The sequence below is a fragment of the Mesocricetus auratus genome, unplaced genomic scaffold (genome assembly GCF_017639785.1).
Source record: "Mesocricetus auratus isolate SY011 unplaced genomic scaffold, BCM_Maur_2.0 Super-Scaffold_100172, whole genome shotgun sequence".
NCBI classification, from domain to species: Eukaryota; Metazoa; Chordata; class Mammalia; order Rodentia; family Cricetidae; genus Mesocricetus; species Mesocricetus auratus.
The window spans coordinates 414,159-434,140 of NW_024429253.1; the positions used below are offsets into that span (position 1 = coordinate 414,159).

At 55.7% G+C, this 19,982-nt stretch overlaps 1 protein-coding gene and 1 pseudogene across 20 annotated transcripts in view; both read right to left on the minus strand.

The window, feature by feature from the left end:
- The window catches only part of Dnm1 (dynamin 1), a 45,453-nt gene extending 27,247 nt beyond the window's left edge, over positions 1 to 18,206 (minus strand). For 12 of the 20 annotated variants that reach the window (XR_005873523.1, XR_005873522.1, XR_005873521.1 and 9 more), the window contains exons 1-9: positions 17,939 to 18,204; positions 6,387 to 6,460; positions 5,769 to 5,918; positions 5,274 to 5,477; positions 3,497 to 3,595; positions 3,183 to 3,343; positions 1,755 to 1,897; positions 1,508 to 1,643; positions 1,347 to 1,414 (exon numbers count right to left, since the gene is read on the minus strand). Coding sequence is in view for 14 of the 20 variants with exons in the window: in XM_040736932.1 (XP_040592866.1) it covers positions 1,347 to 1,414; positions 1,508 to 1,643; positions 1,755 to 1,897; positions 3,183 to 3,343; positions 3,497 to 3,595; positions 5,274 to 5,477; positions 5,769 to 5,918; positions 6,387 to 6,460; positions 17,939 to 18,099 (1,196 nt within the window). In the remaining 6 variants the exon portion in view is untranslated. Of the gene's footprint in view, positions 1 to 228; positions 368 to 1,346; positions 1,415 to 1,507; positions 1,644 to 1,754; positions 1,898 to 3,182; positions 3,344 to 3,496; positions 3,596 to 5,273; positions 5,478 to 5,768; positions 5,919 to 6,386; positions 6,461 to 17,938 lie in introns of all 20 variants that reach the window. The other 8 variants (XM_040736933.1, XM_040736931.1, XM_040736927.1 and 5 more) reach the window with 3 other exon arrangements.
- A 1,622-nt stretch (positions 18,207 to 19,828) lies between these two features.
- On the minus strand, positions 19,829 to 19,982 carry LOC121136463 (annotated as a pseudogene).

A 19,982-nucleotide genomic window follows, 5' to 3' on the forward strand; every position in this document is an offset into this window, starting at 1 on the left:
GGGGAGATCTCTTAGATTCCCCAGGTGTGGGGATCAGGGTGCGGGTGAGCTCCCCTCAGAGGGCTCCCCTGTCCAGGTCCATCACGCTCGCTCCCCTTCCCCATCCCTCTGAGGCCTGTGCATGCTACCGAGGAGGCAGTGGAGATGTGGGGATGGAGCGCCTGGCTGAGCAGTGCAGGGAGGGGCAGAGGTGGGGCTGACGGGGGCCGGCCAAGGGCTGCCTGTTACCTTCTTGGTGCACTGTCTAACCGTGCTGATTAGTTCTGAGATAACCATGTCCACACACTTGAGACACGGCTCTCGAATCTTCTTCACCTGCTTTTTCACAATGGTTTCAAAGGCCATGTCTGGGGTAAACAGCCCCGTTCTGAACGCCCGGAGCAGGAGAAGGGCAGAGTGTCACAGGCTGGCACTTGCCAGGAGTGCCAGGCCGGGGGGTCCCTCTCCAGCCCCTTAGCTGTGCCTGGGGGAGATGTCTTCCCACTGCCCGCTCTGAATATCACATGCAGTCAGTGTGGGTGGGGTGGGGAGATCCTAAGGGGAGGTTTCTATCACTGATCCAGCCACTTTCCTTCATCTTAAGTGTTTCTGCAAAAGGTTCTAGAGCCCCAAACTGTTTGGAAATTACTAAGCTGAGGCCGCCTTGAGCGCCATTCTGAGAAACGAGTTTTTGTTATTCAGACTAGAAGACCGGGTCGCCTGTTTTTGGCCAAATGCAGTTATCAAAATGTAGATCTCATGCCGAGACAGCGTGGAGCGTGCAGGAGCACACAGTGCTTCTGTCTTGTTCACAGGGGGGGTCGCGTGGGCACGGTGCCGTTCAGGATCTGGGCCCCTGGGGGGTGTCTAAGGGTCTATCTCCCAGCCCTCTTTTTGGCACCAAGGGGTGGCTTAGAAGGGACGTGTGCAGGAGAGGTGAGGTTGGGCTAATGGGAGACTGGGCATCCAGCATGCTGACAACCACCCTCACAAAAGGATTTAGAACCACATCTGGGTGCTACGGTCCAGACCCTACCCAGTGACCCTACCCTTTGTTCAGCTACCTAGGTAGGTGACACTAGGCAGATTTGTCACACTCTCTATGGAGTGCTTCCCTGGCCACCTGTGCCCTGCGTCTCCAGGCTATACTCCCAGGGACAGCCAAGGAAGCCAGTGGGCTGTAGGCTGTGGGTAACCCAGCCATCCCAGCCACCTCCCTTAGCTGGAGTCTGTTGATCTGGGAACCAGAAAGTTGGAACTAAGGGACTGAAGGCCAGGACCCTCAGATTCATCCTGAAGGAGTCTCCTTCAAGCCTGGTGCCCACTGCCTAACAGGGTGCAGACCCCACCCTGGTCCCAGTACATGCCTGATGCCATGAATGTTCTTGATGGCATAGCTGATCTCCCTTCGGAGCTCCTTCTCATCAAACTCCATCTGTGGTGGACAGACGGAAGACTGGTCAGGGCCTGCCCTGCCACAGGAGGTAGCGATAGGGCCCCCCTCCCGCCTGGGACTGCAATGCCCTACCTTAACCAGCTCAAAAGGAAAGCGTTCATGGAAGATGCGGTTAATGCGTGCTCCACCTGACAGCTCGTAAGTGTCGATCTGGTCTCCAGAACCTTCAATGCGCTTCTCGAAGTCCACTGCAAACTGCTGGACCATCCTGCGTGGGAGAGGGGCGTGGCCTGAGGAGGCGGAGGAGGGAGCCCTGGGCCCTGGAGGGTGGGAGGGGCTGGAGCCTTTCAGCCCCGGAGACTGGGGCCAGAAGCCTTACTGCAGCAAGGCCTTGGTCTTGCGAGCCGGGTCATCCGGTCGGAAGTTCTTGTACTCCTCCACCTCCTTCTCAATGGACAGCAGCTGGCTCTGCAGTTTGTTCCGAAGCCCCGGCAGTGTGTCCCGGATGTGATTGGTCAGTTGCTGGGCGTGGTGGGTAAGGAAAAGGTTAACACCAGGCTCACAGCCCTAGATGCCCACAGGGTCGGATAGGGGAAGCGATGTTGGAGACTGTGTGGATGCAGAGAGGGTCAGGGGTGTGCAGCGTCGGGTCAGAGGCTGCAGAGGGTGCAGAGCAGGGGTTGCCAACCTTCCTGATGCTGTGACCCTCTGACACAGGTCCTCACGTGACTGCCGCAACCATAACATTGTTTTCGTTACTGCTTCATACTGTACTTTTTAAATTTTTATGTATTTATATTTTATGTATGAGCGCTCTGCACATATACCTACACACCAGAAGAGGGCATCAGATCCTATTACAGATGGCCATGAGTCACCATGTGGGATCTGGGAATTGAACTCAGGACTCTGAAAGAGCAGTCAGTGCTCTTAACCTCTGCGCCATCTCTCCAGACCCTGGGTCAGCCTCTTTGGGTCATTCCAAGAGGACCAAGTCGTCCCCCTGAAAACATTCCAGTCCCCACTCGTCAGCGCCACCATCCACACTTGGCCCTTCATACATGCGGGAGCCCCAGGGCTCCCCTTCCAGGCCCCAGACGGGAAAAGTCAGCAGGATTCTTGTCACTAACTCCCCGCGGGGCTGAGACAAGTGGCTTCCTTCCTCTGGGTCTCAGCTTGTCTTGCGTCAGTGGATGCTAATCAGCATTGGCCACTGAGGAAACAGGCTGGAGAGATGGCTCAGCAGCCAACGGCACCCACACGACTGCTCACAACCATCTCAAACTCCAGTTCCAGGGCATTTGATGCTCTCTTCTGACTTCCCCGAGCTCCAGACACACACTTGGCACACAAACAAAACACCCATACGTATAAAATAAAATACAACTTTAAAAAAAATCACACAAACGGGTTGGAGAGATGGCTCAGCAGTTAAGAGCACTGACTGTTCTTCCAGAGATCCTGAGTTCAATTCCCGGCAACCACATGGTGGCTCACAACCACCTTGAATGAGATCTGGTGCCCTCCTCTGGCATGCAGGCAGAAGACTGTATACACAATAAATAAATAAAATACACGCACGCCTTTAATCCCAGCACTTGGGAGGCAGAGGCAGGCGGATCTCTGTGAGTTCGAGGCCAGGCTGGTCTACAAGAGCAAGTTCCAGGACAGTCTCCAAAGCCACAGAGAAACCCTGCCTTGAAAAAACAAACAAACAAACAAACAAAAAAAACCCCACACAAACAAGAAAAGATGCACTTGAGACTATTCTCGTTTCCCCCGGCCACGGCCAGGCCCGCTCGGCTACCTGGTTGAGGACCTTCTGCAGGTAGGGGGTGCCCATGCGGTCGGCCAAGTGGCGGTAGGACGGGTGAGAGAGGAAGAATTTGCGTTCGGCAGCCAAGGCGGCTGTGATGTCCTTCTTGCCGTCTATGTCCTTCTGGCTGCGGTTCACCACGCCGATGTAGCCTGGGGGGCAGGGCCAAGGTCAGAGGCGGGCCGCGTCCCGGGGGAGGTGGGCGAGGGAAAGGCGGGCCTCGTCCCGGGGGAGGTGGGCGAGGGAAAGGCGGGCCGCGTCCCGGGGGAGGTGGGCGAGGGAAAGGCAGGGCCGTGTCCGCCTACCTCTGCGCAGAGGGAGCAGCTTATTCTCCAGCACATCCCGAGCGTCTGTGCCCTCGTCCATCAGGTCCAGCTTGGTGATGACCCCGATGGTGCGCTGACCTGCAAAGCGGCCACGGGAAGGCTGTCGCACCTGCTGCACCCTCACCAGGAAGGCCTCCTGCGTTCTCAAGCCTTCATCCTCTGTCCACTCCCCTGCCCACCTAGCTACCCCTCTTTTCATGGTCCAAAGCGGCCAGAATGGGTTTTTTGTTGTTGTTGTTGATGCAGTCTCTCTCTTTTAGTTTCTTATTTTATGTGTTTGTGAGTTTCATCTACATATATGTTTGTGTACCATGTGTGTACCTGGTGCCTGCAGAGGACAGAAGAGGATGTCAGAGCCTCTAGAACTGGAATTACAGATGGTTGTGAGCAGCCATGTGGGTGCTGGGAACTGAACCTGGGTCCTCTGGAGGAGCGGCCAGTGCTCTTAACCTCTGAGCCGTCTCTCCAGCCCTGTGTTGATGCCATTTTTTTTTATTTTTTGCGAGAGGGTCTGACTATGAAACTCAGACTGGCTTCAAGCTTGATATATGTAGGGGCTGGAGAGACGGCTCAGTGGTTAAGAGCACTGGCCGCTCCTCCAGAGGACTCCAATTCAGTTCTCAGCACCCACAAGGCCGGTCGCAACTGTCCATAACAGTTCCAGAGGATCTGATGCCATCCTCTGGCCTCTGCCAGCACTGCATGCAGGTGACCCACAAGCATCACGCCAGCAAAACATGCATACTAATAAAAAATAATTTTAAAACTTAATGTAGCCAGCAGTGGTGGCACGAGCCTTAATCCCAGCACTCCATTCAGGTGGTAAAGGCAGGCGGATCTCTGTGAGTTCAATACCAGCCTGGTCTACAGAGCGAGTTCTAGGACAGGACAACCAACACTACACAAAGAGACTCTGCCTCAAAAAACAAACAAACAAAAACCAATCTTCTTTTTTTTTAACTCTATATAGTCTGGCCTGACCTGAACTCATGACCTTTGTGCCGCTCCCTCTGGAGAGATGGGAGCCTGACTGTGCACCACCACATCGAGTGCCAAATCATGTTTTAGTTTTTGTTTTTGTTTTTTTTTCGAGACAGGGTTTCTCTGTATTGTTTTGGAGTCTGTCCTGGAACTCGCTCCGTAGACCAGGCTTGGTCTCGAATTCAGAGATATCCAGCTGTCTCCACCTCCCACACCTGGGATTAAAGGTGTGTGCCACCACTGCCTGGATAAAATGATGTTTTAACTACACCATGCTAGGAAATAACCTCAGCACTGGCCTACATTTCCAACCCTGCAAAAACATTTCTGTGGGGTGGGGCTTTTCAAATTCACTTGTGTTGGTTTACTTATGTACATGTGTTGGGGTGCCACCACAAACATGTGGAGGTCAGACGACAACATGCAGGGGTCAGTTCTCCCTTCCTCCACGTGGATCCCTGGGACAGAACTCAGGTCATCACTGGCAGCAAGCACATTTCCCCACTGAGCCACCTTGAAGGTCCTTTTCTTTTAGCGTTTAGAGACTGGATCTCATGCAACCCAGGCTGTCCTCAAAGTGGTCCTGAAGCTAGTGCTGGCCTCTATTCCTGGGCCTTCCAGGTGCTGGGCCAGAGGGAGGCTCCACTGCACCCAGCCGGATTGAGTCTAAAGGTTAGATCTGATCCCCACACTGTTCTACTTAGACCCTTCAGAGATGACTCCTAAACTAAAACTATATTACTGCCGAGCCATCAGCTGCCAGGTAGGAACCTACCCTGGGGGTCCACCTCCTTGGCGATCTTGAGGGCATCAGAGTTGGCCAGGTCCGAGTTGGCAGGGGACACAGCCAGGATGAGGCAGTTCTCCTTAGTGACGAACTGCATAAGCATGTCCCGGATCTGGAACTCGATGTCAGGAGGTTGGTCCCCCACCGGGACCTTGGTCATTCCAGGCAGGTCCACTAGAGTCAGGTTCAGCACTGGACAGAGAGGCAAAAAGGGTGGGTGGGCCCACGATGGGGGCGTGGTCAAGTGGGCGGGGTTAAATAACAGGGTCCAGCTTGAAAAGTAACTATGGTGAGCCAGGCCAGAAGCCGGGCCAGAAGTGGGAGGGGTTAAGTAGGTGGGGCTTGAGGTAAGTGAACCTGGAGGACCCGTCCCCCACTCCCAGCACGCATAACTAGTATGAGAACTGTGGGGCCCAGAGGATGACCCAGGGGGCGTGGCTAGGCAGAGAAGCCAGAGGGAGGGGAGGAGCCAGGTCGCCTCACCGTGGGGCGAGTAGACTCGCAGGTTGATGGGCACCGGCGAAATCCCCTTGTTGGTGCCGGTGACCCGGTCGGTCTCAGCCTCGATCTCCAGGCGCACCTCCTCGAAGTCGGTGAATTTCTTTCCCTTGCAGTGCAGAAACTCGGCATATTCTGCTCCAGAAACCGGCAGGGGAAGGAGAGGAGGAATCAGATCTGGGAAGCCCTCCTGGGTGGTATCGTTCTTCTTTAATCTACCCTTTACACAGCGATCCTTGCTTCCATTATACAGTGTGTGTTTTTTAAATACTTAATTTAATGTGCGCTGGTGTTTTGTCTGCATTCATGTCTGCATCAGGGTGTTGGATCCCATGGAATTGCAGTTACTGACAAATGTGAGCTGCCATGTGGGTGCTGGGAATTGAACCTGGGACCTCTGGAAGAGCAGCCAGTGCTCTTAACCGCTGAGCCATCTGTCCAGCGCCCTCATTTTACAGCTTTATACCCACTGTCTAGATGGGGATCCAGGCCCAAGAAGGGGAGGATGGTCTTGTCTAAAGTCATCCCACAAACACTTCAGTAGCTAGGCGGGATCTCACCTTAGGGAGGGACCACGCCTGACTGCTGATGGAGGATACCCACCTGTGGTGGAATTAACCAGTTGCAGAACCAGGGGACGTCTGGTGACGATGCCAGATCCTCGGGGCAAGAAGTCTCTGCAATGAGTTGGGGGTTAGAAGGGGGTCAAGATCCAAGGGCAGCTGCCTTCCCCCAGGGAGCACTTGTCCTGCCATTAGGAGACACAAAATCCCCTAAAGGGCAGGTCCCACAGCATCTTACTGACAGCATTTAGTCACTAAAAGGAGTGGGCTCCCCCAAGTCACAATATATACCATGTTGAATCTGAGCCAATAGGAAGTCCCTGCCCCAGTCCCAGCCACTGTCAGTCTGCTCAGGGAAAAAATGAAGCACAGGGTAGCCCAAGTGACCAGCCGGATCTCAGCAAAACCAGAGCAGAGCCACCCTCTTCCCTGCCCCTCGGGGCAGGCAGTGGCTGGGTTCCTCTTCCCCAGGCCCCATCCAGCTAGAGTTAAAGACAAGGCAGATGCAGCCTGGGGGAGGCAAGGAACAGAACCCGGCTTCTTTGGTGCCTGTGGCATGCCAGATGCTTTGTGGGCAGAAGCTCACGAGCTCCAGAAAACGGTCCTGGGAGGAGGATGCAGTTACCGTCCCCACTTTATGGATGGGGACACGGCCTCAGAGGTGTCCCAGTGTCATGGTATGGCAGAGGAGACCCTGGGCTCAACTCTGTGAAAGCTCTCCATCTCCAGGCCCCACGGACTCAGCCCCCTTTGAAGGGCCTCACAGAGGGGCCCCAAAGTGTCATTCATGCCCCGAGACCTGACAGTCTGTACCCAACATCTGCTCCCGTTGAGCCAACTTCAGCTGTCAGCGATTTCTCAATTCCCTCACCCATGACTCTCCCGCAGGCCAGCTGGAGGGTGGGGTTCTCTCCAGGAACCAGGCCATCAGAAGTAGCAGTCATGGGGTCCCCGGAAGCCAGGAAATGGGGAGCAAATCAAAACCTGGGGGGCCGAACTCATCCAGCCAATCATCCCGTGGAAGATACCCAGCCCAGTGCTGACCCAGGTTCAGGGGCAAAGTGTCAGGGAGAACAAACAGGCCCAGGGGTCTCAGGTTCCCTCTTGGGGCTCTCTCCCGTGCCACCTTGAGAAAGGAGAGGCTGCTAAGGTCAGTGACCTGGAGGGAAACTTGTGTGCACTAATACTTTCTAGGTAGCAGGCAAATGTGCTTCCTTCTTTCCACGCTAAGCTGCAGGAGGACAGGGCTGGAACTTCCTGTCTGTCACTGTACACTGTGCCCAGCCCAGGGTTCCTCACTCACGAGGTGCTCAATGCATTCTAAGAGAATCCCCAAGTCACTAAACTAGGCTCTCGCAAAGATTCTCATTTTATAGATGCAGCAACTGAGGCTCAGAGAGGGAAAGTGACTCACTCAAGGTCACACAGCAGAACTGTGTTTCATATGAGTTTTGTTTTACTCTTTTGGGTTTTGCTGTGGTTTGGGTTTTATTGCTGTTCTTTTTTTTTTTTTTTTTTTTTTTCAGTGCTGGACTTCAAAACCGGATCCTCATACGTGCTAGGCAAGCGCTCCATTTTTGAGCTGTGCACTCTAGGGCCAGCTCTCAAATCCAAACCCAAGTGTATGCTGTACCCCAGAGGCTAGAGACGCCTCCATTCCACTGTGACACCCCCTAAGCCCAAGGAGCAAGGCTTAGCTCTTTATATAATTGAGTTGACTCTGATCTGTGCCAGGCTCTGTGTTGGGCCGTGGGGACGAGAGATGAGTCACCCAGCTCCACACCCGAAGTGCTCCCAGTGCAGTGGGGACAAGTAAACAGATCATGGAGCCTGTGGTAGGACAGAGCTGGCCAGGCAGGCCGGGGAGGGAGAGAGTCCTGGGCCTAGGGGACTCCTGCCTCATCTTCACTCGGTGACTCCTTGCGGGGTGGGGTGCCCATCTGTTTGGGGGTCCCCAGGATTGTGGGGGTAGCACACTTGTTTTTGCAGGCTTTGGTGGGTGTAGGGGCCTCCAGGCCACCCTCTTCCTCACCAGCTGCTTGCCAAGCAAAACCATGGCAACAGCAGTTGCCATGGGAACTGCAGGAGGGGCTGGAAGGACGGGGCTCCCCATGGAGAGCCCTCCCCATGCAGAGATGTGGACCTTCCCTGGAGTTATTCCTTGAGGGGTCTCCCTGTGAGCAGATGCGCCCACCCAGCCCTGGATGCCTGAGGGTGGAGGCTTCTGGAGAGCCACGAAGAGTGTGGGAATCTATGGCCTACGTGAGGAGGTTGATGGCAGCCTAGGGTCTGACCCAAGTCACCGCCACCTCAGAGCTGAAGCCTAAAAGGGACAGAGGTCAAGACCAAGCTATCAGAGAACCAGGTTCTCTACATGAGGCCTGCTCAGCCTGTGTCAGAATCCATGGGGCCACTTATTAAAAGTGCTGATTCCGGGCAATGGTAGAGCTCGTCTTTAATCCCAGCATGTGGGAGGCAGAGGCAGGTGGATCTCTGATATATATATATATGTATGTATGTATGTATGTATGTATGTATGTATGTATATAAATACATGGTTCCTTAATGTGTTGGGTTCAACTCTCCAAGGATAGGCCACTAATCAACAAGACCCTGTGTGACTGTCATGTTTTTTTTTTCCACTACGGCCCACTATCTGAGTGGTTAAAAGACAGTGCCAGGCCGGGCGGTGGTAGCACACGCCTTTAATCCCAGCACTCGGGAGGCAGAGGCAGGCGGATCTCTGTGAGCTCGAGGCTGGGCTGGACCAACAGCCTCCAAAACAATACAGAGAAACCCTGTGTCATAAAACCAAAAAAAAAAAAAAAAAGAGAGAGAGAGAGAGAGAAAGAGAGGAGACAGTGCCAGGTAGAGGCCCTGGGTTCAAATCCCACCCCTGTCTTTACCTTGCTTGGTGCCCTTGGACTCAGAGTCTGTACATGCTCATCTGTGGTGGGATGGTATACACCGTTGTTAAAGGGTGTGTGGGGCCTCTCGGCAGAAAAACTGAATCCAGTCCCAAGACATGGAGACCGCAGGGGGTTACTAAGAAGGGTCCCTCGTCTTTAGCCTCCTCTGGGAGAACTCCCAAATCCCAGCAAGAATTCTGAAACGCCACCGAAACCTCCGCCTCACCTCCTGACTGCAACACCAAAGCCCAGAGGGGTCAAGGTTACGTGAGAATGCCCAGCGATGGAGAGTGGCTGGGTGAGACACCTGGGACACACGGCAGACGGGACCGGTGGACCCTCACATGAAGACCCAGAACCTGACACATAGTGGGTGCCCCAGAGACGCTAGAAGGAATGCTCTCTCCTGCTAGGGGACACACTGTCCCACCACGGGTCTCTGTGAAGGCTCAGCATCCTGGACCCCAGCTCCCATCGGAGCCTCCTTCGCGCCTTCTGTTTCGGCTTGGGGACGGCAGAGCAGGTGTCTACGGGGTTGTGTGGGCTCTTGAGCGCCAGAGGCCAGCGTTGAGCCCAGCGTGGGAGGGCAGCTGGTGGCCTGCCAGCTCGCCCGCTCACTTTGAGCAGATGGTGGCTTCACAGGGAGGCCTTGCCTTGCCATCTGCAGAGACACCTTCAAACCTGAAGCACAGAAGGGGCGGGACAGATGCCGCTTAAGACCCCCAGCACCGCCTGCTTCCTAATTACATTGACACCGTCATCCCCTCCCCGGAGAGTCTAGAAACACCACACCAGTGTGCCAAGGTGACTCCCCGACTCCTACTCCAGAGCCTGAGACTTGGGGCCAGAGTGCCCTGATCTCCACACCCTGCTTGGGTACAAATGATGACAAGAAATAACATGTCTGGTTTGACAAGTGACCGTCTTATCTTCTTGGGCTCTGATAGCACACAGGAATGGCACTTTCGGAGCTCCCACTTTGGAGCTGTGGACAGGTGCCCATCCCTCTTGGGTTGTCTTCTGACCAGTGCAATGGATGGCTCTGGGGTTCACTGCAGTTAAGGGATGGACAAGCCACAGCTCTTACGGCCCATGAGTGATCTGGTGGGGAGAGGAGGAAGGTGGGTTTTCAGCCTGGAGGGCAAGAGGCATTCCAGGACAAATGCAGCTCCCGAAAGCAGCAGGCAGGGCTGGTCATGCTCCGAGGTGGCCTCCGAAGCATCCACCTGGAGTGATGGACAGAGATTGTGCCAGCCAAGAAACACATTGGGAGTAGGTGAAGCTGCCACAGGCAACAAGCCCTTCTCTGTTCCCGGGACCCCAGGAGACCCAGGAGACCTGAGGCAGCCCGCGTGTTGCAGCATGCAAATGTCAAGCTGATGTCTGAACATTTCAGAGCAGTCTAGCGTGGACTCCCTTTGCGTGTTAATGGCTCCCAAGCAGGGACTGGGTGTGACCTGCCTCCCTATCCCAGTGTCCAGGCTGAGTGGGGGAGGGATAGGCACTCAGGCAACCTGTAGAAAGAATTGAGGTTGGACAAGGAGCTCTCCCAGGCCCACTGGACAGCAGGAGACATCGAATCACAAAAGAAAGCTGTTGTCCAAGGCCAGGGTGCAAGTTGGTGATGGGTGGGGCCCCACACAGCAGTGTCCACTCTTCCGGGTGCCCCTCTCTCCTTTTCCTCCCTTCCTCAGCCCTCTCCTCCCTTCTTCCATTCCTTCCTCTTGTGTAGATTTTTAACACTAGGAGATTATGTATTTGTTGTTGTTTTGGTTTTTCAAGACACGGTTGTTTCTCTTTGTGTAGCCCTGGCTGTCCTGGAACTCACTTTGTTGACCAGGCTGGCTTCGAACTCACAGAGATCCACTTGGCTCTGCCTCCCAAGTGCTGGGATTGATGATATGTGCCACCACCACCTAGTGGAAGTTATGTTTTCAAAAAGGAAATAGTTCCTTTTTTTCATCTAATTAAAAGAATTAAGATTTTGGACTGGAGAGATGGTTCAGCAGTTAAAAGCACTGGTTGTTCTTCTAGAGGACCTGGGTTCAATTCCTAGCATCAACACGGCAGTTCACAGCCATCTGTAACTCCAGTTCCAGGGAATCCGACCCCATCTGGGAGGCAGAGGCAGGTGGATCACTGTGAATTTAAGGCTGGCCTGTACTACAGCATGAGTTCCAGGACAGCCAGGGCTGTGCAAAGAGTCCCTGTCTTGTGTAACAGCCCTGGCTATCCTGGAACTCACTCTGTAGACCAGGCTGGTCTGGAACTCACAGAGATCCGCCTGCCTCTGCCTCCCGAGTGCTGGGATTAAAGGCGTGCACCACCACTGCCTGGCAAGAGTCCCTGGTTGCTGTCTTAAAATTTTTTTCTCCATTTGAAAAAATTCAGGAGATGGATACATAAACTATTTTACAAGGTAAAGTACAATAGTTGTCCCAGCCCCTGGGGATGGCCACCGTAACCATTGCTAGCACCGGTGGCTGCTGACTGTTGCCCATACTCTGCTGGAGCCTTGAAAATCTGTGACATCCTGGGATTTCTTTTTGGGGTGATGGGAATATTCTAAAATTAGTTTATGATGATGGTTGCAGAACTCTGTAAATACACTAAAAATCATTGCATTTCAAACGGGTGGGTTTTATGGTGCATAAATCACACAGCAGCAGGCTGTTTAAGCAAGCCTCTGTCTTCTTGAGCGGCTGCTGCTATGGTTGGCTGAGGCGCTGTGATCAGTTTCTACGTCTCCCGGGGGAAGGAAAGTTGAGGCTCAGAGGGCAGAAGTCACATGACCCTCATCTGGACTCCCACTTAGGCTCCCACAGGCCCTCAGGGACATCTCCCAAGACACCTGGAACAGCCCCTGGGTTGGTATTTCCTGCTGCAGCAGCGTGAGGAGAAAGCCCCATCTTCACCTCCAGGAGTGTGTCCCTGCCAGAGCCTCAGTTTCCTGTCAGTGAAATGGGACTCAGCGCAGCAGCTCTAGGGTTCTTGAGATGATGCCCTGAGAGCCTGGCTGTGGAAGGACCTAACTGAGGGAGCCCATGGGGACCCTCAAAAGCTGGCCCTCGTCTGGCTATGTGCTCTGCAGAAGTGCTGGGGCTCAGGCAGGTGAGAACTGCTTGCCTACGATTTCCCTCCCCATTCTAGCCTGGCCTCCTTGGCTGCTAAGGCCAGGTGCATGGGGGCCCGGGGAGAAAAGAATAGCAAGGCTCTAAATAGACGCTGTGGCTGCTGTCTGCCAGCCGCGTCCACCTCCTTTCTTCTGTACTTGGGGGGGAAACAGAGCCCCACCCCACACATGGAGCAGGGCCAGTGCGAGGAGCTGGAGCATCAGGGAGGGCATCGGGGAGGGGCAGGCTGAAGGGACTTGGAGGTCGGAGCCGGTGAGGGAGATGGGGACAGGAGAGCAGAGAAGACAAACCATGTCAGAGAGACTTCAACCATTTCCTCCACAAACTGCCATGCTAGTGGGGACCAGTGTGGACTGGCTGAAGGTAGTCAGGCCACCAGGCCTCAGCTGGGGATCTGGGGCTCAGTTTTGAGGGGACAGGGTCCAAAGAAGGCTTCAGCTAGAGGCGATCAGGAGGGGGAGCAGTATAGAGTTCCCTGTTGGTAGACCAAGAACAGATTCAGGGCAGTAAGAGGTCACCACTCTGGTAGCTGATTTTGTGAGGCTTGGGGACCGAACTCTGGGGCCTCTGTCCAGGCATTTACCACTCAGGGATACGCCCTAAGCACCTGCCAAGCCTAACTGCCTCTCCTTGTTGCCTGCAGAAATTCCAAGCCTCTAGTATGATCTATGAAGCTTCCTTGGTCCTCAGACTTCAATCTCAGAAGGGGTAAGAATCAGAGACACCCAGAGGGAGAGGGATGGAGATGGGGCTGTACAATGGGCGGGTGTGGGGTGTGGACAGGCACATGGGAATGTCTAGTCTAGAAGCAGCAGATCTGTTGGTTCCTCTCCTGTCTTTGATTCCATTGCTGTGTGACTTCAGGCAAGACCCTCACCTTCTCTGAGCCATTCTGAAAGCCTGAGATGATAGCTCACTTTTCCTGCCACTGGTTATCCGTTTCTCAAAGACAATAAATAAGCCACCCTGTCCTTTGGTGAGATAAATAGCGGCCCCGACCCTGGACATCATCATGCCTGTGGATCAATGTCTCCAAGGTCCTGGGGCAATGGCCCTCATTCTAGGAGTTGCCAAGAAAGAGGTCCTTTCTGGAGCCATAGATAATATGCCAGTTATGGAGTTTACATGTGGGGAATGAGAAGGGACGGGGCAGTCTGAGAGAGGGGCCACCTGCCTCCACGCTGGGTGGGCTTGCCAAGGGCAGAACGTACTGCCTTCAGCAGCCTGGCCCTGCTTTATAATAGCAATCCCAGACACATGGCACGTGGGCCTGTGGTTCTGTTCCCGCCCACGCCTGACAACACTGTGCCCACACCTGGCTCCCCGCACCCATGTCCTACCTGAATACTCGCTGCTACCCGACAAGCCAGGGCTCCCACCCGCTGACCCCATCCAAGCCCGGGAAACTCTACTCTCCTGGCGCCGGGATCAAATGGGGTTCAAATGCGGTCTACCAGGGTCACTTTCCATCATTAGCTCCTCTGGCCGCTGGGTGGCAAGGGTGGGGGAAGGTGGCCCCGGCTGAGACCAGCCCAGGCTGTGGGCCCACAGGCAGGGAGTGCTCCCAGGAGACCATGGGGGTGGGACAGGGAGGGGGGAGCTTGGTGGCTGTCCCCTACCTAGAACGGCTCATTCTTCCTCCGGCTTCTCAGGCTATTTAGTTTTACCCAGGAAAGCCTTAATGCCACTTCCTAAGGGCCAGGCCAGGGATCCCAGGGACTCCTTGTCCCGGACGGCAGTTACATCCCCTCACTTTCTTCAACTTCAGTCTCCAACTCTGAGAAATGGGCGCTGTAGGAAAGTGCCTGGGGGAGAGTACAGTCTGAACGCAGAGGGGTGGCCAGGCTCCCGTGGGAAAGTGGAGCCCAAGGCAGAGAAGGGCAATGGAGGCCGAGGCTGCGGAGTAGGGAGAGTCACCTTCGTCTCCTCCCTGCTGACCGCTGGGTTCTGGACAGGGGCCCATTTACCACCCGTGCCCCAACCGGATGGGGAGACACGTCCCTGCTACACCTGCATTCCTTCAACCCTCCACAAAGTCTCCCAGGGGCCATGTTACTGTCCCCATTTTATAGACAGGAAAACAGCAGATAGCCAGGGATAGAGCAAGACGCCTGGGGCTGTGGGGTTGCCACATACCCACTGTTCTCCCCCTCCCCCGGCCGCAGGCAAATGCTTACCTGCCATGCTACCCTGTCGGAACGCTGGGAGAGAGGGCATGGAGGTGGCCCCACCGTAACAGGGCCAGGGACTCTCCTCCAGCACTACCCCTGTATGATTGCAGCTCTCTCTCGGGCTTAAATCCCGTGTCTACACTGACAGCTTCCAAATTTACAATTCTCATGTGCCCTCTCCCCAGTTCCCCAACACCTCTGGCTTAATACGCTCAAGACTGAATCCTCGCTGCCTAGAACCTATCCACCCCCCCCACTGTCCTCTGAGGTTGGTGCTCCCAGACCCCTGATCATCAACCCTGACCCCAAAGTCACCCTTGATTCCCTCTCAGCCCCTCCCACTCCCGCGCCTGTCAATCAACCGGTGCGACCTGCCCCAGACAGATCTGCGCCCACATTCTTCGATATCCCCGTAGGAGCCTCCTCAGTGCTCCCCCTCGCCTCCTCCCTGGCACACATTTGCCAGAATCATCTCAAGTCGTCCTCCAAGGACGAGGAAGTAAGCTGACCTCCTGACAGTGACCTAAGGCCTCACAGACGCAGGCCCTGCGGCGCATCATTCCCGCCTGGGCAAATGCCAGCCATGCTGGTACCTGTTTGTGTTCCAAGCTGACTCTTTCCTGCCCTGGGCCCTTTGCATGGTCAGGAATCTCCCCCCCAGCTTCTCCCCCAGCTTGGCCCTGCTTGGTTCTCCTAAGTGTGCCCTTCCTCTGAGACCTCCAGAGCTCTCCATGTGGAAATCAGCTCTGCTTCCTCCAGGACGCTGGCCACACCCTTCAGTTGTCTCCGTTTCCCCTCCGGAACACTAAGACTGAGACTATCTCGTGTGACCACCATGGGCCCTCCCAGGACTGCTGGAGGACTGAATGAACGGGCCTCAGTTTCTCCCGTCTGGAAAGGGAAGTAAAGGCAATAGCACAGACCCAAACAAACCCTGGCAGTGTCCTGGACAGCTGCTCGGTCACCTCCATTGGGGAGCTGACGCTGGGTCCTCCTAGGTGCCTGGGAGCCTGGCTGGCCTGGATTCGCTTGTTTCCTCCAGGGAGTTTTCCACTTCCTCTCCATGGGGGTTGGCGCTCTGGGAGCCCCAGGAGAAAGAGCTCTTGTTTCCATGCTCACGGGTCCGGGGACCCAGAGCTAGGCAGAGATCAGGAACCCAAGAAGGCACAGGTAGGGCTGGCTGGGACCCAGCCTCACCTCTAGTTCTGCCTCTCATGCCCCAGTCCTGGCCTCTGTACTGGTTTTAGGGGTCAGTGCTGCTTCTTACTTGCTCCTGCAATCGGGGAGCAGTCCCCCTCCACCCCACGCCTGCATCTGGACACTCCTCTACACCCTCCTCCCGGAGCCGTGGCCGAGGGCACTGGGTACAAAGGACAGGGTCCAGGCCTCATGCTGCCACCTGACAGGTGAACAGCTGTGTGTCTGCCGAGGCCTGGGCCACCCTGCTGCACTCCCACGGCAGGAGCGCGTGGACAGGTCCCCAGCTTAACAGACTCTCAGAGCGCCTCAGTGACTCTCTTCCACGGGTTTAGTGAATGGCTTTCATACCCTTTTAGGAGGTCAAGGTGAGTTTCCAGGGTCTCCATCCCACACGCGGGGAAACCAGGTATCTACGCTCCAGTGAATCCCCATGACCCATGTAGGGTCAAGACGCAGTTTGACAGGAATTACCCTTCTGGAATGTGTGACCTCGAGTTAAGAAGGCATCTAAGCTCAGCTGGCCCTCTATAAGGTGTCCGCTTCACTGGGGCTATGGCATGGGGGGAGCTCTGTGAGTCTCCCGTCTGCACCCCCTGACCAGAGCCCAGTCTGCCTCACAGCAGTCCAGACGGCTCAGCGTGTGAGCTGGGACTATGGTCTATAAACAGTGAAGTGATGGCTGGACCCTAGGGAAGGGGCTCATCTGTATGGATTCTTGCTGGAGTCTGCAGCTCTGGGGTCACGTGATCCAGAGACAGCTGCCTCTCTCTGCTGACAGGTCTGACACAGCCACTTCCACTGTCGAATACATGACTCTACTCCCGTCCCCTCCCTGCCTTCAGGGTGGGTTTGCAGTGGGGCTTCTGGGGACCTGTGAGGGTTGGCACCGCCATATCACACAGATGGTTGGTAAAGGCAAGTGACTTGCCCAAGGTTTCCCAGCAGAACCTGACTTAGACCCAGATGTCACCCCACAGAATTCCCGTTCCTCTGAAAGGAGGGGCCTCCTGCTTCCCTCTCCCTCATGCAATCATCTCCTTAGCCATGAAGGTCATTGCAAGAAAGCAAGATTTTCTAGAAAGATCAGAGAGGGAGCCGTGCAGGTGAGGGATGAAAGTCAATGCTCCTGTCCCCTCCCTCTGTCCGGCAGCCCCCTCCCCATCTTGTTCCTGAACTCATAGAACGGTCTACTCTTTCTAAGAACCGGAAATGCCATCTCTGTCTTCCCTTGCTCAAAGGGAGCCTGGGGGGGGTCACGACCCCGCCTGTCCCCCTAAGTTCAAGACCCTTTGTCTCTAAGGCTGCCCTCGTCCCCTCTGCCACCTGGCTTTCCCAGCGCCTTGTGGGATCAGAGGCCAGGGGAGGATTAGGTTCTGCGATGGCTCACCACCCTCCACCTCCCCGCCATCCTGCCTCCCGGACTTAGTCATCGCTGCCCTCTGCCGCCTTCTCTCTCCATCACAACCTTTCTACCAGGCCAGGGGAGGAGGACACTGACAGGCGGCCCCCACCCCGGGGGCGGCGAAGCCAGGGGCCGGCTGTTCCGCAAAGGCTTCCTAGCCGCTTCTCCTCCCTCCCCCTTCCCTTCTTCGCCCCGCAGCCCGCGCCTCCCCCTTCCGCCGCTCTGCGCACCGATGGCGGCGGGAGCCGCAGAGGTGTGTGTGTGTGTGTGTGTGTGTGTGTGTGTGTGTGTGTGTGTGTCTGAGTGTGTGTGTGAGTGTGTGCGCGCGCGCGTGTGCGTGTGCGAAGGGGGAGGCTGTGCCTGGTCCCTGATGCCCACGGGGCTGCGTCCTTTTCTAGGGACTGAAGGAGGGGGCTGTCCCCTGTCACGACCAGAAATTCCCTCGGGGGCAGAGCCGGCTCCGTGGAGCCTAGGGTGGGAAGGGGACACTGCCCTCCGGGTGCTATCCGCTCCCAGCGAGGCGCTGAGTAATGCGGGCCCCCAGGGTGCGGGATTGGCGATCAAGGACAACCCTCTGCCAGGGTCGCCCTGCGGGGGATGGGATGAAGAAGGGGGCGTGTGTGGGGTGCTCCACCGATGTCCGTGGTCTGACGGGGTCGCTGCGGACCCCGGGGATCGGGTGGGGGGCGGGGGCGCTCCATCCTCAGGGCAGCGACCAGACCGTCGGAGCCCGGGGACCCTGGGCACCAGAGCGCGGGAGTCCGCCCCGCTCCTACCTGCCCACGAAATTCTCCAGCACCGAGCTCTTGCCGGCGCTCTGGCCGCCCACCACGGCTATCTGCGGCAGGTCGAGGTCCGCGTTCTGGCCGATGGCGGAGAAGGCGTCCTGTAGCCGGTTGACCAGAGGGATGAGGTCTTCCATGCCGCGGTTGCCCATGGCTGCGGCGGACCCCGCGGGCTGCGATCCCGGCCGCCGCTCCTGCTCCGGCTCCTGGCCCCCGGCTTCGCGGCTGCAGCCGAATATCCCGACTGCGTGCGCCGCGGGTCCCCCGCCCCACGGGGATCCGAGCGGAGCGCTTCTCCATACTACCACTAGGTGGCGCACAAGGTCTCGCGGACTGATCACCATGCGCAGGCGCTGCGCGGAGCCCCATGGGTGTTGTAGTTTTCTCCTTCTGCGGCTTTCGGGGCGATTTACCTGTGTCTCTGGGGGTGCGGATGCTGTATCGAAGGCGTTATTTCTGGCGACGAGAGGGGTGCTAATTCTAGAAGATGGTTATTATATGGTGTTCATGATTACTTCATCTCAGCATTCATTTCTAGTAGAGAAACAGGCCTTAGAGGGAAGATCTGGCACCCCCAAGGTTGTGGTCAGCTGACCAAAATCAGCCCTAGTCCACTCAACCTTGGATGCTTTCTGTTCTAGGTTCTGGCACTAATTAGTAACCTCTAGCATATTCCTTTCTATCTTTGGGTATGATAAGACAAGCCCCATCCTAAACTCACAGATAACAACACTAAGCAGAGCACAGCTGGGGTCTCCACGCTCCGATCTTACACACAAATAGGCAGAGGCCGAAATGGGAAAGGTAGAAACCATCTGCACTAGAAGAAATGGAAGAAACCAGCAGGGAGTGTAAAGCCATGTTACCCGGGAGGAGTCCGAGGTGTTCCAAAGAAGCGACCTTTGAAAAGGGACCCAAATGATAAGAAGGGTCAGCCACCGTCAGATAAGGGAAAGGCGCCTGGGAAGCCCTTCCAGGGAGAGGTGAAAGTTCTTGTCTTAAACTCTAGGGCTCTAAGAGGGAGGCAGCCAGGCCCAGTGCACGAGGAGAGTGACAAATACTGAGATTCAAACACGGACTCTTCCAACTGGGCTCGCCTGTCTCTCACACAGAGAGGCTGTGAGGTGCCGTGACCAGCTACCCGCTGTGGCACCGAGAGGAACGGTCGGGCAGCAGGTCACTTTGGTGTGCTGAGACGAGGGAAGTGTCCTGAGAACTGGAGACTAATTAGTTTTTCACCCACTATAGCGTGGCTCCTGAGTCAGTCACCCCGCTAGACCCCAAAGGAAAAGCAGTGAGGCGGTGCTCCTTACCTCCACGTGGCTTGCAGCTGAGTGGGCAAAGGAGGGCTAGGTGCCACTCAGCCAGTAAACACGGCTTGGCTGTGCAGCGTGTGTGAGCAGGGAGCGGGGTGGGGCAGCTTTCGTGTTGCTAATCTATACGGGGTGTTCCGAGACTGCAGTGGACAGTGAGGCAAGTGAGAAGGGATTTTCATCCCTCCTGGGCCTTACCTACATAAGTTATCCGGATTCTTCCACATTTCTGGGTCTCAGTTCTTTAATCAGGAGAGTGGGCAGATGACAGAACAGAATACCTGTGTAGGGCCCAGCCCCGGCCTGGTGCTGCTCTCTGGCCCTCTCCAACCATGTCAGTCCCATCAGAAGTCCAGGTGCCTGAAGCACAAGGCCCGGCCAGCATCCTCCGTCCAGAGCAAGGGCCCTTAGCCAACCTGCTGTGCTCTGAGGACCAAGGGGGGTCGGGATTCGAACCAAGATGGCCAGCACCATCAATCTAGGCTGGTAGGAAAGCCTGAAAATGTCTGTCTGGACCATTGCAACTGGGATTTTGTGACTTTTTTCTTAGTCTTTCTTTTCTTCTTTTCAGAGGAACGTGTGAATGTAGTTCTCCACTGCCACAAAACATGCAGCCAGTGTTTCATGTTTGGGAAAACCATGGGGGTCAGCATGCAAAGGATGAGCCTCATCCTGCAAAAAACACTTTCTCGATCATGACATCTCTCATGCCAGTTAAGTGT